This window comes from Tauraco erythrolophus, chromosome 3 (genome assembly GCF_009769465.1).
Source record: "Tauraco erythrolophus isolate bTauEry1 chromosome 3, bTauEry1.pri, whole genome shotgun sequence".
Lineage (NCBI taxonomy): Eukaryota > Metazoa > Chordata > Aves > Musophagiformes > Musophagidae > Tauraco > Tauraco erythrolophus.
In genome coordinates, this window is record NC_141467.1 from 30,044,246 (window position 1) to 30,057,203 (window position 12,958).

Genomic DNA, 12,958 nt, shown 5'->3' on the forward strand with positions numbered 1-12,958 from the left:
GTGCTGATAGTTTTATGTTAATTCCCTTGTGATGGAAGTTAGGACGTTTGGCACTTCGGGAAACATTCAAAAAAGGTTAGTTCCAAACAATCCTTCTTCCCAAAGGAAGGATTCTTCCCTGTGTGCTCTCCCTGTGGAAATCCAGGGGACTGTTTTTGTTGGTTGTTTCTTGCGGTGGCAGGAAAGCAGACTTCTTCTGCCCTTGAACAGGCAGGAAACTCCTTAAGTGTGAGTGTACAGAATTGCTCTGAAGTGCTGGCCATATTGACTATTTTTCATTCCCAGTGGACATCCCTCCATGGAGTTCTCCCTGCTTGCCGGTCGGAACCTATGGGCTCCCCGGGGTTTCCATGTGCCCCCTCTCCTCAGATGGCTCTTTGCACTCTCTGCTTCAAGCCTCTGCCAGCATGGCTTTAGGATACAGGGTTGGAAAGGATGTCTGAGGCTACTTGGTGGCTTTCTCTCCTCTCAATCCCCACCTTTACAGCAAAAGGGAATAACGATGCAGGCTCGCAGTGAGCTCTTCTCGTATGCAGGTGAAACAGGATCCTCTTCCCACAAAGGATCCCCCTCTCCCAGGGGGGGCAAAGGACCCTGCTAACTGAGGGGACGCACTGTCCCGGATAATTAGCTAAGCAGCTGCTGTGTGCCTGAATGAAAAGGAGGGGAGGGAGGTTTTGCTCTGGTGGGGAGCCGGGGTGGCATTCCTCGGAGGCAGCCTGCAGATTCCTCTGAAGCAGTCGGCACGGATGATGACACAGGCTCAGCATTGCGTGGCCAGGCTTCCTGAAATTTGTACGTAGCCACTTGCTTAGCATTAGGTCTTTTATTGTGGGAAAACTCCTTTTCCTCACTAGGTGCTGATCATTTATCCCTGAATCAGTGGGAGAATATATAGCTTGAGTTCATATGTAACATGTTGCACTAATTAATGCATAACAAAGTATTGATAGAGGAAAAAATAGGATCAGTTTGGAGAAAAACTGAGGACTTATAATATGCAAAACGAAATAATCTCAGCAGAAGAAGCAATTGTGCTGATGCAATAGTGGGTAATGTGCCTGTGAGTGAATCCCCTCTCCGGTATTTTCTAGGGAGTCCAGGAGGGAAAGGAAAGTGCCTTGTCTGGCCAACGCATTATGATTAGCTTCTATGGACAAAAGCAAAACTGAAAAGAGAACCTCCTCTTGGCATAGAACCAGGTCTTTTCTTAGAGGACTGCTTTAATTTGTTTGACGTACAGTGAAAGACTGGCACACTGCACTAATTAGTTTTATATACAGTTGTTTTATATATCTACAGCACTATGTGTACCCGTGGGCCCATTCGTAACCCAGTGAAGTCTACCAGGCTGCTTCCTGAAGCATCTTCACAGGATTGAATCTGCATGCCTGACTTCTTGCTGTGCTGCTCAAATTTTTGCCCAGTTTTACAGTTGTGTAAATGCATTTAGATAGAGTAACGCGTATTTAAAATTGCAATAGCATAGTAATAAATTTGGAAGTGTGGTACTTGGCATTCACAGAAAGAGGTTTTTTATTGTTATAAACACTTTTCTTTGTTCTTCTTTTTTTTTTTCCCTCATTAGCGCTGGTGGAAACCGAGGCAGTTCATTTAAATTCTAAAAGACTATTACTTCTTTCACTAATAATTCTTCCTAGGGAGCACTTAAAATACTGTTTCATTCATTGTTGCAGGGACAAGAATTAAGTTTATAGTTTCTAAGTATTAGCCAGTTTGCAAGTGGCTAGTGGAAGGAGACAATATTGCTGCTTCTGTCCCATGCAAGGACTTCAAAAATGAATGGCAGGAAATGTTTCAAATGTCATTTAATTAGATCTGCACCAGGTACCCTGCTAATGTAATCAAATGTGGAGTTAATCTCCCTTTTATGTTTTTCTAAGGAAAGGAGCTTCATCTTGAAATTATGGTTTGAAGAAAAGAGGCATGGATGGAAGACGTGGAGGTCATTCAGGCAGCAGCAAGTGAAGCAGAGCAACTCCCATTTGTGCTCAGCCAGATGTTCACGAGCCTTTGCCAATAGTTCAAAAGGCTGATGCTACATAAATTACTATATCCCAGGGACTAATTCAATGGGTGTGATGGAAGAGGAAGGGAGGAGGATGGTACCTTGTCGGTCAGAGGTCAGGTGTAACACAAGGGACTGAACTAAGTAATATTCAGCCAGTTCTGGGGTTTTTATTATTATTATTATTATTGTGGATTGAAAACATTCATTTTGCCAAAGAAAGTAGAAGAAAAGTCAATATTTTTAGTCAATATTTATAGTCAAGATTATAGTCAAGACTATAAAGACTAATTATTATTTTCTTGAAAAAATCCCTTTCCCATGTAGTCAAAAGAGTTGAATACCTAATGAAATTTGATCGTCTTTGAAAATACAGAATCGCCTTTGAAAGCTTCCAGTGGTCCAATAAAATGAAAATCTTTAAAGGCTTCTCTTGCTTTCTGAAAAGATCCAATTGCAAACCAAACTGCCTCACCTCCACTGCCATGTTTGTACCAAATTCATTTAGAGAAATCTCTTTTCACCTGTCTATTGTTTTCCTTTATTCTCTAGGAGAGTTATTTTTACAAAAGTAATAAGCAAACAAAAACCCAGTGCAATAAATAACGGTTTTATTTGAAAGCATTAAGCAGTATCTTGACTAAAGCGCTGCCACTGCAAGAAAATAGACACTTGTAGGTTGCTCCCTCTCACACATGCCTGTTTGTCTCACAAGCCTAGTTATCTTTGATGTTCTGCCTGTAGAAAGAAGTGGTGAGCTAAGGGAATCTCTTTGTCTTTCAAGGAGATACACCTAGCTGGTACGATGTGAAGGATAATTAAACAAATCTGGCTCTTGCTTGTTACAGAAAGGCGAATAAAACTCAAGCCCATACCAGTACCTGGTTTTCTATCAGGTAGTTTTCGAAAGAGTTGACTCTGATTTCAGATGTTTGAAGTTGGCAGTGCTGATGTTTTTTAGTTTTCCCAGGATGTCCTACAGTGTACAGGTAAAAAGCAGGGTTTCAAGATTAGTGAGGTACCAATTTAGCATCCCAAACAGTATTGCTCAATCGATGGGAACCCATGGAGGGGTCAGAGTGCCTTTTTTTCATAAAATAAAGAAATAAGCAGTGCCCTCTAGTGTTAGTTAACATCAGAGGAAACCACTAGGAGAATTTTCTGTCATCTAGGTATCGGCAATCAAACCTACTTCACAGCTGCGGATGCAGCTCTTTATTTCTTGAGGAAAAGTAGTAAAAAAGAACTACAGTAGCATAGCTTATGAGGTCGTAACTGCCAGAAATGCAGTCATTAATAGGTAGATACTGTCAGATATCTCAAACTCCCTGACGTAGTTTTTCTTCTCTAGTCTTGAAGACTAAGAGTGTTTGTCTCCAACCTGTACTTGACCTGGGGAAGGTTGGGCAATGTATTTTACCACCAGAGACTCACGAAGTTTCGGGGAAAGGCGTAGCAGTGAGGGTTCCTGCTTGAAGTTCAGAGGTTCAGTTTCTGGCGTAATGCAGTCCTGGCATACGTACTTGAGCTACAACACTTCATAACAAGGCAATGAGCAGGTAGGTCTTTTGGGCTGACCTTGGAGCACATCAGAATTTTTGGTTTTGGTCGTAGTAGCAGCTTGGACTCCTATTTCAAAGCTGTAGGCATCGTTTGTTTCAGTTAGGGACAACTGTGCCAAGGGCGCGCTGTGGGAATTAAGTCATCTCTGTGCTTTAGCATGGAAGGCTCTCTCTCAATCTTTTTAAAAGAGGACAGTGCTTTAAGTTGCTAATGTAAACCAGGAAGCATTAAAAAGCATTTACTACCTGGTTTCTGAATCATCTTCCGTGTGAAAACATTGTAAGCAAATGTGCCTTTCCCTCTCTGTTTGTTTGTTTGTTTGTTTGTTTGTTTGTTTTTAAATTTGATTTTCTACCATAGAAAAAGAAGTTACTGGTTATTACTGCCTTTCAGTTTCTGCTGATGTATTTTCATAGCCTTAGTTGCAGTCTGGGGCCTTTGGGATGAGCCCCGAGGTCCCTGTGATGTTGAAGTTACTGCTGACAAATGGGAATCCTGTAAGGCCTTGAGAGCTTCGGTAGGAGCGTCCCTGAGCTTTAACCTGGTGTATGCATTTATCATTTTCTGAAACACAGCGCACAGAAATACAACAAAGGTACAAGATTTTATCAGGTGACCCATGTTGTACCTTGACTTACAGAGGCTTTCCTGATCTGGGTGAGGTTTGCTCTGGACTGCAGTTTTCTAAACCAAAACATCTTCTGAGGTAGCATAAGTTAGAAGAGAGATCGTCTCGCTTATCTCCTTGAGTTATATTCTGTGAATGTTCCTGATGGCTCCAAGCACTATAAGAAGCGACTGCCAAGACTTACGTGGACAGTCAGTATATTACCTGTGTGTAAGAATAGCAGGTGAAAAGGTTAGGATCTTGTATTTCTGAGCTGATTCAACAAGATTAGCTCAGCATGAGGAGGGAACTGTGAACATACATTGTCTCTGTGTAGATTGCTGCACCTTGGTAGTAGATGTCAGAAATGAGATGACTTAACCTGGACTGTTGCTCCTCGAAAGGGGTGTCAGACCAGCTCAAGTGTTTTTGATACGCGCTGCTGTCTTGTAGCCACTGTGGTTGCCAAACTTGATACTTCCAGTATTTACTGGTTCTTCGGCTCTAACGATAGACCCCTTTTTGAGCTGCAGTCAGTAACTTCTGTCCTCTTGGCTACATGCGAGCAGGGAGAGCATTGTTTGTGCTGCTTGCCAAGGATGATGTTACACTCTGTGAAAAGACCAAGAAGAAAAATGTTCGGCATTGTTCCTCTGAGATGTACCAAAAATCTTCATGCACCAATGAAAGCAACCGGCTTTATGGTATCATAACAATGGTTCGTTAGGACTTCACCCCAGGCCGGGACGATGATTGTTCCTGTTTAAGACCAAGACCAACAGATGTCATTGGTTAAGACATTGATATTTATGTACAAAGTTGCCAGCACTTTAAGAAGTGGTGCCTCTCTTAATTAGGATGATAATGTACTGTCTTGTTTGGAGAGATTCTGCTCGTAATGATGCTGGTAAATTATGAATAGAGAGAAATTAGTAATAACAAATGCCAGATGGAGGTATCTTCCAAAGAGGAATATTTTGTGTAATATAGCATGTAAAGTTGACAGACTGAGTCTTAAAAGATCTTTATTATTCTTTAAGCTTTCCTGACAAAATTACTCTTTATCCTGCCAAGAAATGTAGTTTCACATGCCAGTCTGTTTTTAAGCTAGAGTAATTAAAGTACGCCTCTTAAGTTTATGGCTTGAAGTGAAATCCATTCCTCCAATGTTTTGTCAGGGATCTATAAACAGTGCAAGGAAGGAGACAACTTATAACAACAGTAGTTTTGCCAGTTCTACACGTTCTGCCTTTGAAATCAGAGGCAATTAGGGATGAACAAAACTGTTTCCAAAGCTTTACAAAAAAAAGTGTAAGCTTTGCTGAAGTTTTACTTCACATTTTTCCTTTGCTTGAAGATGACTGTTGGAAACGAATAATGTTTTTCTAATATTAAAACCTGCCGTCTTTAATTGAGGTAAAAAATGATTCCGGAGTTATAAATTCGTTATATCCTCAAATGCTAGATTTTTCTTGTAACTTCCTCAGAGATTGAAATTAAATTTACTTTGATTTTGTAGTGTAAAGAGTAGTACAGAGTAAAGAGAGAATAAAAGAGAAATAGACAAGGGAAAGTAGGAAAAAACACTTTGAGGTTTGATATTTCATTTTCTCATAAGAATATTCCTACTCCATTGGCATTCCGGCTTTGATCTCATGGCCTGCTGGCTGCTGTCCATTGCAGGGAAGGTCCTTTCATGATGATCTTGTGGATGAGGTGAAGTGTGTCATTGCAAGTGACCATGAAGATTTGATTTTCCTTTGTAATTGTCCTTAGATTGCATTATTGTTGTAAAATTTGATTTAGGACTGTAGAAATGTTGCATGTAGTCTATCAGATATGCTAGATGTACTAGACCAGGAAGACTTGAAGAGCATACCTTCTGCTCTGTCCGTGCATAGTCACAAATGACTTCCAAATACACAATAATAAACTCAAGACATGCAGTCCAAGACTTCTTCCAAAGGCACAAACATTGTGGCAGGGTTCAGAAAGATGCAGAGGAGTTGCTTTTGTCTTCTCTAAATTATTTCTATGAGTATGTATTAGTAGGGGAATAAATGAAGTAATGCATTTCAGTATTGGATGATGAAAAGAAGACTTCTGCTTCATTTAGAAAAAGATAAAGATCAGTTTTCATGAGAATAAAACACTGTTTTGAATTACGCTTAGAACAGACTGTTCGACTATTCTGGTATTAATGTTCATTGCCATTGTAGAAAGGATTTAACAATAGAAAGATGAGAACATGAGAAAAGAATGTCTAGAGGGAAGGCAGTCAAGGATGGGATTCAGTGGCTCTAGCTTTGATAACAAAAGCAAAGAGTGCTCTCAGTTGAGTCTTTTGAGACTAATCTGGTACTTTCAATAAACCCTAAATTTACCTTAATGCAGAAAGAGCAGTATTTCTAGGCATTTTCAAAAACTCTTTGGAGCATTGTCTCTCACTGATCTTCTTGAAGCTATTGTGAATTTACCTGGGAGATGCCATCTGAAGTTATAGGCAACTAATCCCTGGTTTTACTTGCACTTTTATAATGAATGAGTCCTGTATATATAAAAAACCAAAGTTGCTTTCTTTAACAGCAGTCTACCTCATGGGAAACGGGCACTATGATTCTTCCACTCCAACTCTTTTGAAATCTATACATCTTTTTTGCTGTGTTGTCAGTTTTATTTATACTGAACTTCTTTCTGTTGTCTTTTTTTTTTTTGTTCCAGAAAAACTTTACAATTCCAATGGACGAGAGCTGAGACGGGCACTTTTCTCCTTGAAGCAAATATTTCAGGTGAGCAAATAACTGCTGTCCATTCTGTGATTTGAACATAACTTGAATTGAGGGGCAATGGATTTAAACTGAAAGAAGGTAGATTTAGGTTGGATATAAGAAAAAAAAATTCACTCTGAGGGTAGTGAGGCACTGGAACAGGTTGCCCAAAAAAGTTGTAGATGCCCTATCCCTGGAAGTGTTCAAGGCCAGGTTGGATGAGGCTTTGGGCAACCTGGTGTACTGGAGGGTTTCCTGCCTATGGCAGGGGGGTTGGAACTAAATGATCTTGAAGGTCCCTTTCAACCCTAACCATTCTGTGATTCTATGAATTTCTTTTTCTAATGTAGGGAATAACTTAGTTTCTGGCATATGAGAATTTTAAGACTTCATTTGAAATGTGATATTAGCCAATTGCTTCTTAGGGTCTTTTCTCTTTGTGGTCTGCAAGCCTTCCCTTGTTCTTTCATTCTGTCAGAAGGCAGGACCAGATATGCAGTAATGGCAGAGTTAATAGTTGGGACCTGCCAGGAAAGGAGAGGAGAAAATTGAGACTCTTAGATGAAAACTTAGACTGCTCGTTAGACAGTGACATAGTTCTGTATTGGGAAGACTGGTAGGGGGATGCGAAAAGAGGAGATAGGAAGCTGTGGATGAGGGGGATAGCTCAACGTTGGCCTAGTAGTTGACAAATAGACTAGATTTAAGCCACATCAAAAACTGAAAGGGATGTGAGAGACATGGGACAGATCTAAAGAGGAACCAAGTTATAGTGGGAGAGCTCTGAAGGTGTTAGATTTTAGATTGAGGTTAGAGGAAATGATTTATTGATTAGCTGATAAGATACTCCATAGAGCTGAGAAGGGTATGATAGTGACTGATCGGTTTAAGGAAAGGCATGGGTTTGAATATAAGTGTTCATTATGGAGGAGACCTGAAATCAGCAGGATTTTGGGTTCTGTGGGGAAGTAGCTAACATGATAAACAAGTAGTGTGGATGATAAGAAAGTGAACTGGATGAAAAGCTTGAAGATTTCACATTGATATTACTGGATAAGGAGAAGGACTCTGGAAAGTTGCAGACCTGGAAGGAAACTTGTTGGAGAAAATAGGTCAGGAAAAGGGGAAAAAAAAATGTCAGTGAGAACTGGAATATACTGCCAATGTGATCCTAAAATGGAATTCAAGATAACACGTTTGATTTCTATCAATAAATATAAGTGAAATCAATTAGAAAAGCACCTCTCCTCCTTTACTGCTCCAAATGGAGGATGACAACCTGTAATATTTTTCTGCTAAAATAGGTAGGTACAAGGATTTCAAGCTGTTAGTTCAGCACTTTTTGCTTTGTTTTAATAGATATTTATTCTAAGAATAACAGCTTTTAAAAATTCTTCAAGACTGCAGATTTGCAAATTTCCGGAGCACATAATACTTTGTATGGGTTTCAAAGTTAAGCATTCAGAATTTAGAAAATGCCAGAATGAAGATTTTCTGAACAGTAGGAGATGGTGAGGGGTGGTCCATTTCATGGAAAATTTTGGTAGTTGGGGATGTCATCTTCTGGGTCAGAAAGAAGTCCTTGAATTTTGAAATTTTTGGACCAAGAAGGGATTCTAGCTCCAAAGCAGTCTGGCTATCTTATAGCCACAGGTTGGGAAAATCATTGTCTCTTCAAGGCATTCCCAGGGAAAGACTGTTTGAGAGTCACAATGATGCAAGTTGGGTTTCCCAGTGAGCTTGCCAAGTGGGTGGACTGCTCAGAGAAAATTAGGAAGGTTTCCAAGAGTCTTCTCTGGTTTCTCGTCAATTTGTTCACCTCAACTATTTCTGGGAAGTATTTCTATTTCTCTGAATTTATGTATTCCACAGGTTAATCTGGGTACTCACACGTTTACCATGAGTGCTAAGCCTCTCTTCCCACTCATCCCACACCTTCAATACCTCCCATCATGACTTTTTCTGGTTTGAGCATTCATAAATATTCTCTTCCATGTAGGTTATTTGAAGTCTAGGAGGTATTTCTGAGCCTACAGTGCTCAGTGCTTTCAGTGAACACACCAGTAAGATCTCTGGCTTCCAGTGGATCAGCTGTTTTCATGGAGATGTTATTTAAATGTTTATCCTAATGAATTTAATTAGAGGTGAAGAGTAATGAGAGGGAAGGGAAAAACAATGTATACAAATCCGTATCTGTGTATGAATTTAAAGTGAAGAACTATCTGACAGTTTCAGAACATAATTTTCCGTGAAGAATTCGACTTCCTTGCTTCCTAAGGTATGTGATATGGAAAGGAATTTGGGAATTATCTATTACCACTTTAAGTAGCTACTTCTGGTAGAACTGTGGCTATTTGTTGAGCAAACATACCTTTCAAAAAATCTTCATATACTCTCAAAATACAGGTTCTCATTAGCAGATAATTGAGGAGAAGTATTCCTCAAGCTGGAGAGTATTCGTATTGTATCCTGGTGTGTTGATAACGCACTGATGTTTATAGTTGGTGCTGAATCATCAAGAACTTTTGAGCTCTCCATGTTTTGCCAGTGTGCAGGTGCACAACAGGCTGGGAGGGAGCAAGGCTGGAACAAAGGACCCACAACTCCTAGCTTAGGATTTCATCTTAGACTTAGGTCTGAGGGCCAGATTGACCAATGGAGTATTCCATATCACGCAATGTCATGCCCGGTATATAGATGAGGGCTGACCAGGAAGTTTGGGGCTTGCTCTCACTCTCAGCCTTGCTCTCTCAGTCTTCCGATCTTTCTTTGGACTCTCTCACTCTTTTGGGATTGTGGTTTAGGGACTTCCCTGTTTCGGCGCTGATTGCTGGGACGGGCGTTGGTCACAATTACACTGTGCATCACTTGTTTGTACATATTATTATTGTTTTATATAGTGTCATATATTATGGTTGCTTTATTATTATCATTATTACTTTAAATTTTATTATTATTATTAAATTATTCTTATCTCAACCCATGAGTCTCCTTCCCCTTCAAGTCTTTTCCCCTTCAATTCTTTTCCCCATCCCCCACAGGTAGGGGAGAGTGAGTGAGCGGCTGTGTGGTTTTTAGTTGCTGACGAGGGTAAACCATGACACTTGTAATGAACCATAAGAGAGAATGTAAAATGATTTTTGTATCTGTTTTAGAAAGAAAAGCTGTTTCATTTTTTTTATTGAAGAAAAATACAAGTTAATATTATAAGGTTATATTATAGATGAAACACTATTGTCCAAAAGGTCATACCTAGTTTATTTTTTAGTCTACGAAATTAAAGTATGTTAGCATTAGAAATCTATCATTATGTTAAAATTGTCAAAAAAAAAAAAAAATCAACATAAATATCTGTTTGATTATGTATCTCATTGTATTTAGTATTTTAAATTCCTTAAGAGTTTAACATTTTGGAAAGAAAATGCTGACTTCGAAAGCTGTCTTTATTTTCATTTTAACAAATTTTCAGAATGTTATGGAGACTTCATCATGTCTTTAAGTGCCAAGGCAGTTCGCAACACCATGTTTTTGTAGTCATTTAATTACAGCTGAGTTAATTTGACACAGTTCTGTGTCAGTATCATTTTTAATTTAAAGAGCTTCAAGGTAACGTGCAGTCTCTTATTTACATTAAGTGGGAACAAGCCCAAGTTTTACATCAAGTATGAATTCCAAATACTTGGAGCTCTTGTTTTTTCACGCGAGGTCTCAGCAAAGCTTAACATTGTTTGGCAAATGCAATGCCTTTGTTTGAAATTTTAAATGAAAGATTCAGTTGGCAAGTACAATCTTGGAATTTCTCTTTGGTTTCTTCTGGTGGGCTGGTTTTGGCAAAATGATAAAAGTTACGTGGAACATTTTTCTTGTGACAATTATGCTGTTCTGTTGCTGTCACTTGTTCTGAAGGGTTACGATAGCCACACTCATCATCTTTTGCTGGACTCTGCCAACATATTCGTCTTTGATTTACCAGTGTGCTTTTTGACAAACAAACTTACAGAGTGAGGAAAGTCATGTTCAGATTAGAAGTACGTGAAGCACTCGACCTTAAAAGAACTGAAAAAAGATATCCAGGTGTAACTGGCAAACCGTTGGAGTACAGTTTAGCTCCCTTTGAATGTATCTTCTCACAGACTTCTGAGTTGCCTGGTTCTTGTGTTTATCAGAGATTCGTGAATTTTGTGCAAAGTACTAAAACTCCCAAAGGCAGCCGGGGCAGAATCCAGTCAAACATGGCACTTACAAAGTTGGGGTCGAAAAACATTCTTGCATTTCCTGATTGTGATATCATAAGAGAGAGAAAAATAAAACTGCTTAAAGCATTTTATTCAGTATCAATCTTAAAAGCAGAAAAATTGGGTACAAGCACTGTATGTAAGTAGTGCTGTGCAATTTACATGATATTAAAAAAGTTTTTTAACAAGGCTTCTGATACTACTAGACGTAATACAAAGCAGGCATGTTTTAGAATCTACAAACAAAAGCGTGCCATGTAGTTATAAAGCATAGTTTCGAATCATGCTGATTGCATCATATGAAAATATGAAGTAACTAGATAAGAATATGGTGTTGTAAGAAAAATAGGAAAACTATAAAGGGTGTTTCAAGTCTATTGAAGTCTATAGTCATGTGTAAATCTACTTTTTAAAGTTTTGGAAAATATTTTTAATCAATCAATGCACTAGGTTTTCTGAAAAGCAGACGTAAAGGATATATGTCAAAGTGTTAATTTAAAAGACAGTTTTCTTTTAGGACTCTTTTCCCCACCAAGTGTCATTTGACAAACACAGATCTCTCACTGTTTTTCTTGAGGAGCCTAGATTCCCATTTTGTGTTGTGATCAGAATGTCAAGCAACAGTTACAAAATTCTCTTACAGTATTTTCTTCTATTGTTGATAAATTAATTAATCATTGAACAATTGAGCTTTGTGTAGAACATCACAAAGAACAGCTACGTAGGGGCCCTGGAAACATTAATTAGAAGTTGTTTGGATAGACAATCTTATCAGGGAAATCAAATGTCACACACTTCAGCTGCTGAGGAGTCATCAATCATCCTTAGTAGAGCAGGAGTATTCTGTGTTTGCCTCATTGATCTCAAGGAAGGAGGCTGCTCCCTTCCCCTCCTGCAAGCATGACTGATGACTCCTTAGGGTTTGAAGCTGTGTGACACTTGATTTAGGGCTGCTGTCATCACTTGTGAGGCAGGCTGCCACCTCTCCCCTTTGAGACCTCTTGGAAGGGTTCTCAAGTCATGAAAAAGAGAGAAACCTTCCTTTCCTTCCCAAATTGAATTCACCATAGTTCTGCGTAGCAGTTTACATAACTGTTTAATCCTATTTTACAAAGGATATGTCTCATTACTGTTTAGAGATTATAAATAAAATAGATATGACATATTAAATGCCAAAATCAGTTTCTCAATTTTATTGGCAAATAGTGTCTTCTTTACGCCTAGACGTGTTATGGGCTGAGATCTAAACAGTTCTTAATGAGACTATAAAATATGAACTACTTCCACCACAAAGGTACCCTAAAAACTTGGGAAGCCACCATTATTCGTTCCCTAATTTTTGCAAATCTTTAAATTGAAACAGCAAACCTCGTTTTGTGTGGAGCCTACCTACTTTAGCTTCCTCAGGAATGTAATACAGTGCATGAATGTTGCTTCATCTGTTGCCTAGCTGCCATGAAGAATATCCCTGGTCTGGTCTAGCTGACTTTTCTAGTAATTTTTAATTCTTCTATTAACTGGGAGGTAAAAAACACAGTGTTTTGATGTATCTGCTGTCTGCTCAAGGTGCAGAGGATGATGTTGTGTCCTCATCAGGTCAATGGCATAAAATGTCTTTAGTTTCAGTGCTTTTTTTACCTCGTGATTGAGTGTGTACAGGTTGATGGACTGCTGTGAACAAACAGAGACAGCGATGGCAGGGCCTTTTTTGTTCTTTTCTCTCTAAATGCTCTGTCTTTATAGGGAGAGGCAACCA

At 39.1% G+C, this 12,958-nt stretch overlaps 1 protein-coding gene across 6 annotated transcripts in view; it reads left to right on the forward strand.

The window, feature by feature from the left end:
• FHOD3 (formin homology 2 domain containing 3) overlaps positions 1-12,958 on the forward strand; it is a 411,475-nt gene that overhangs the window by 179,205 nt on the left and 219,312 nt on the right. For all 6 annotated transcript variants that reach the window (XM_086609099.1, XM_086609100.1, XM_086609102.1 and 3 more), the window contains exon 4: positions 6,921-6,988. In XM_086609099.1, coding sequence (XP_086465225.1) covers positions 6,921-6,988 — 68 coding nt within the window. The remainder of the gene's footprint in view (positions 1-6,920; positions 6,989-12,958) is intronic.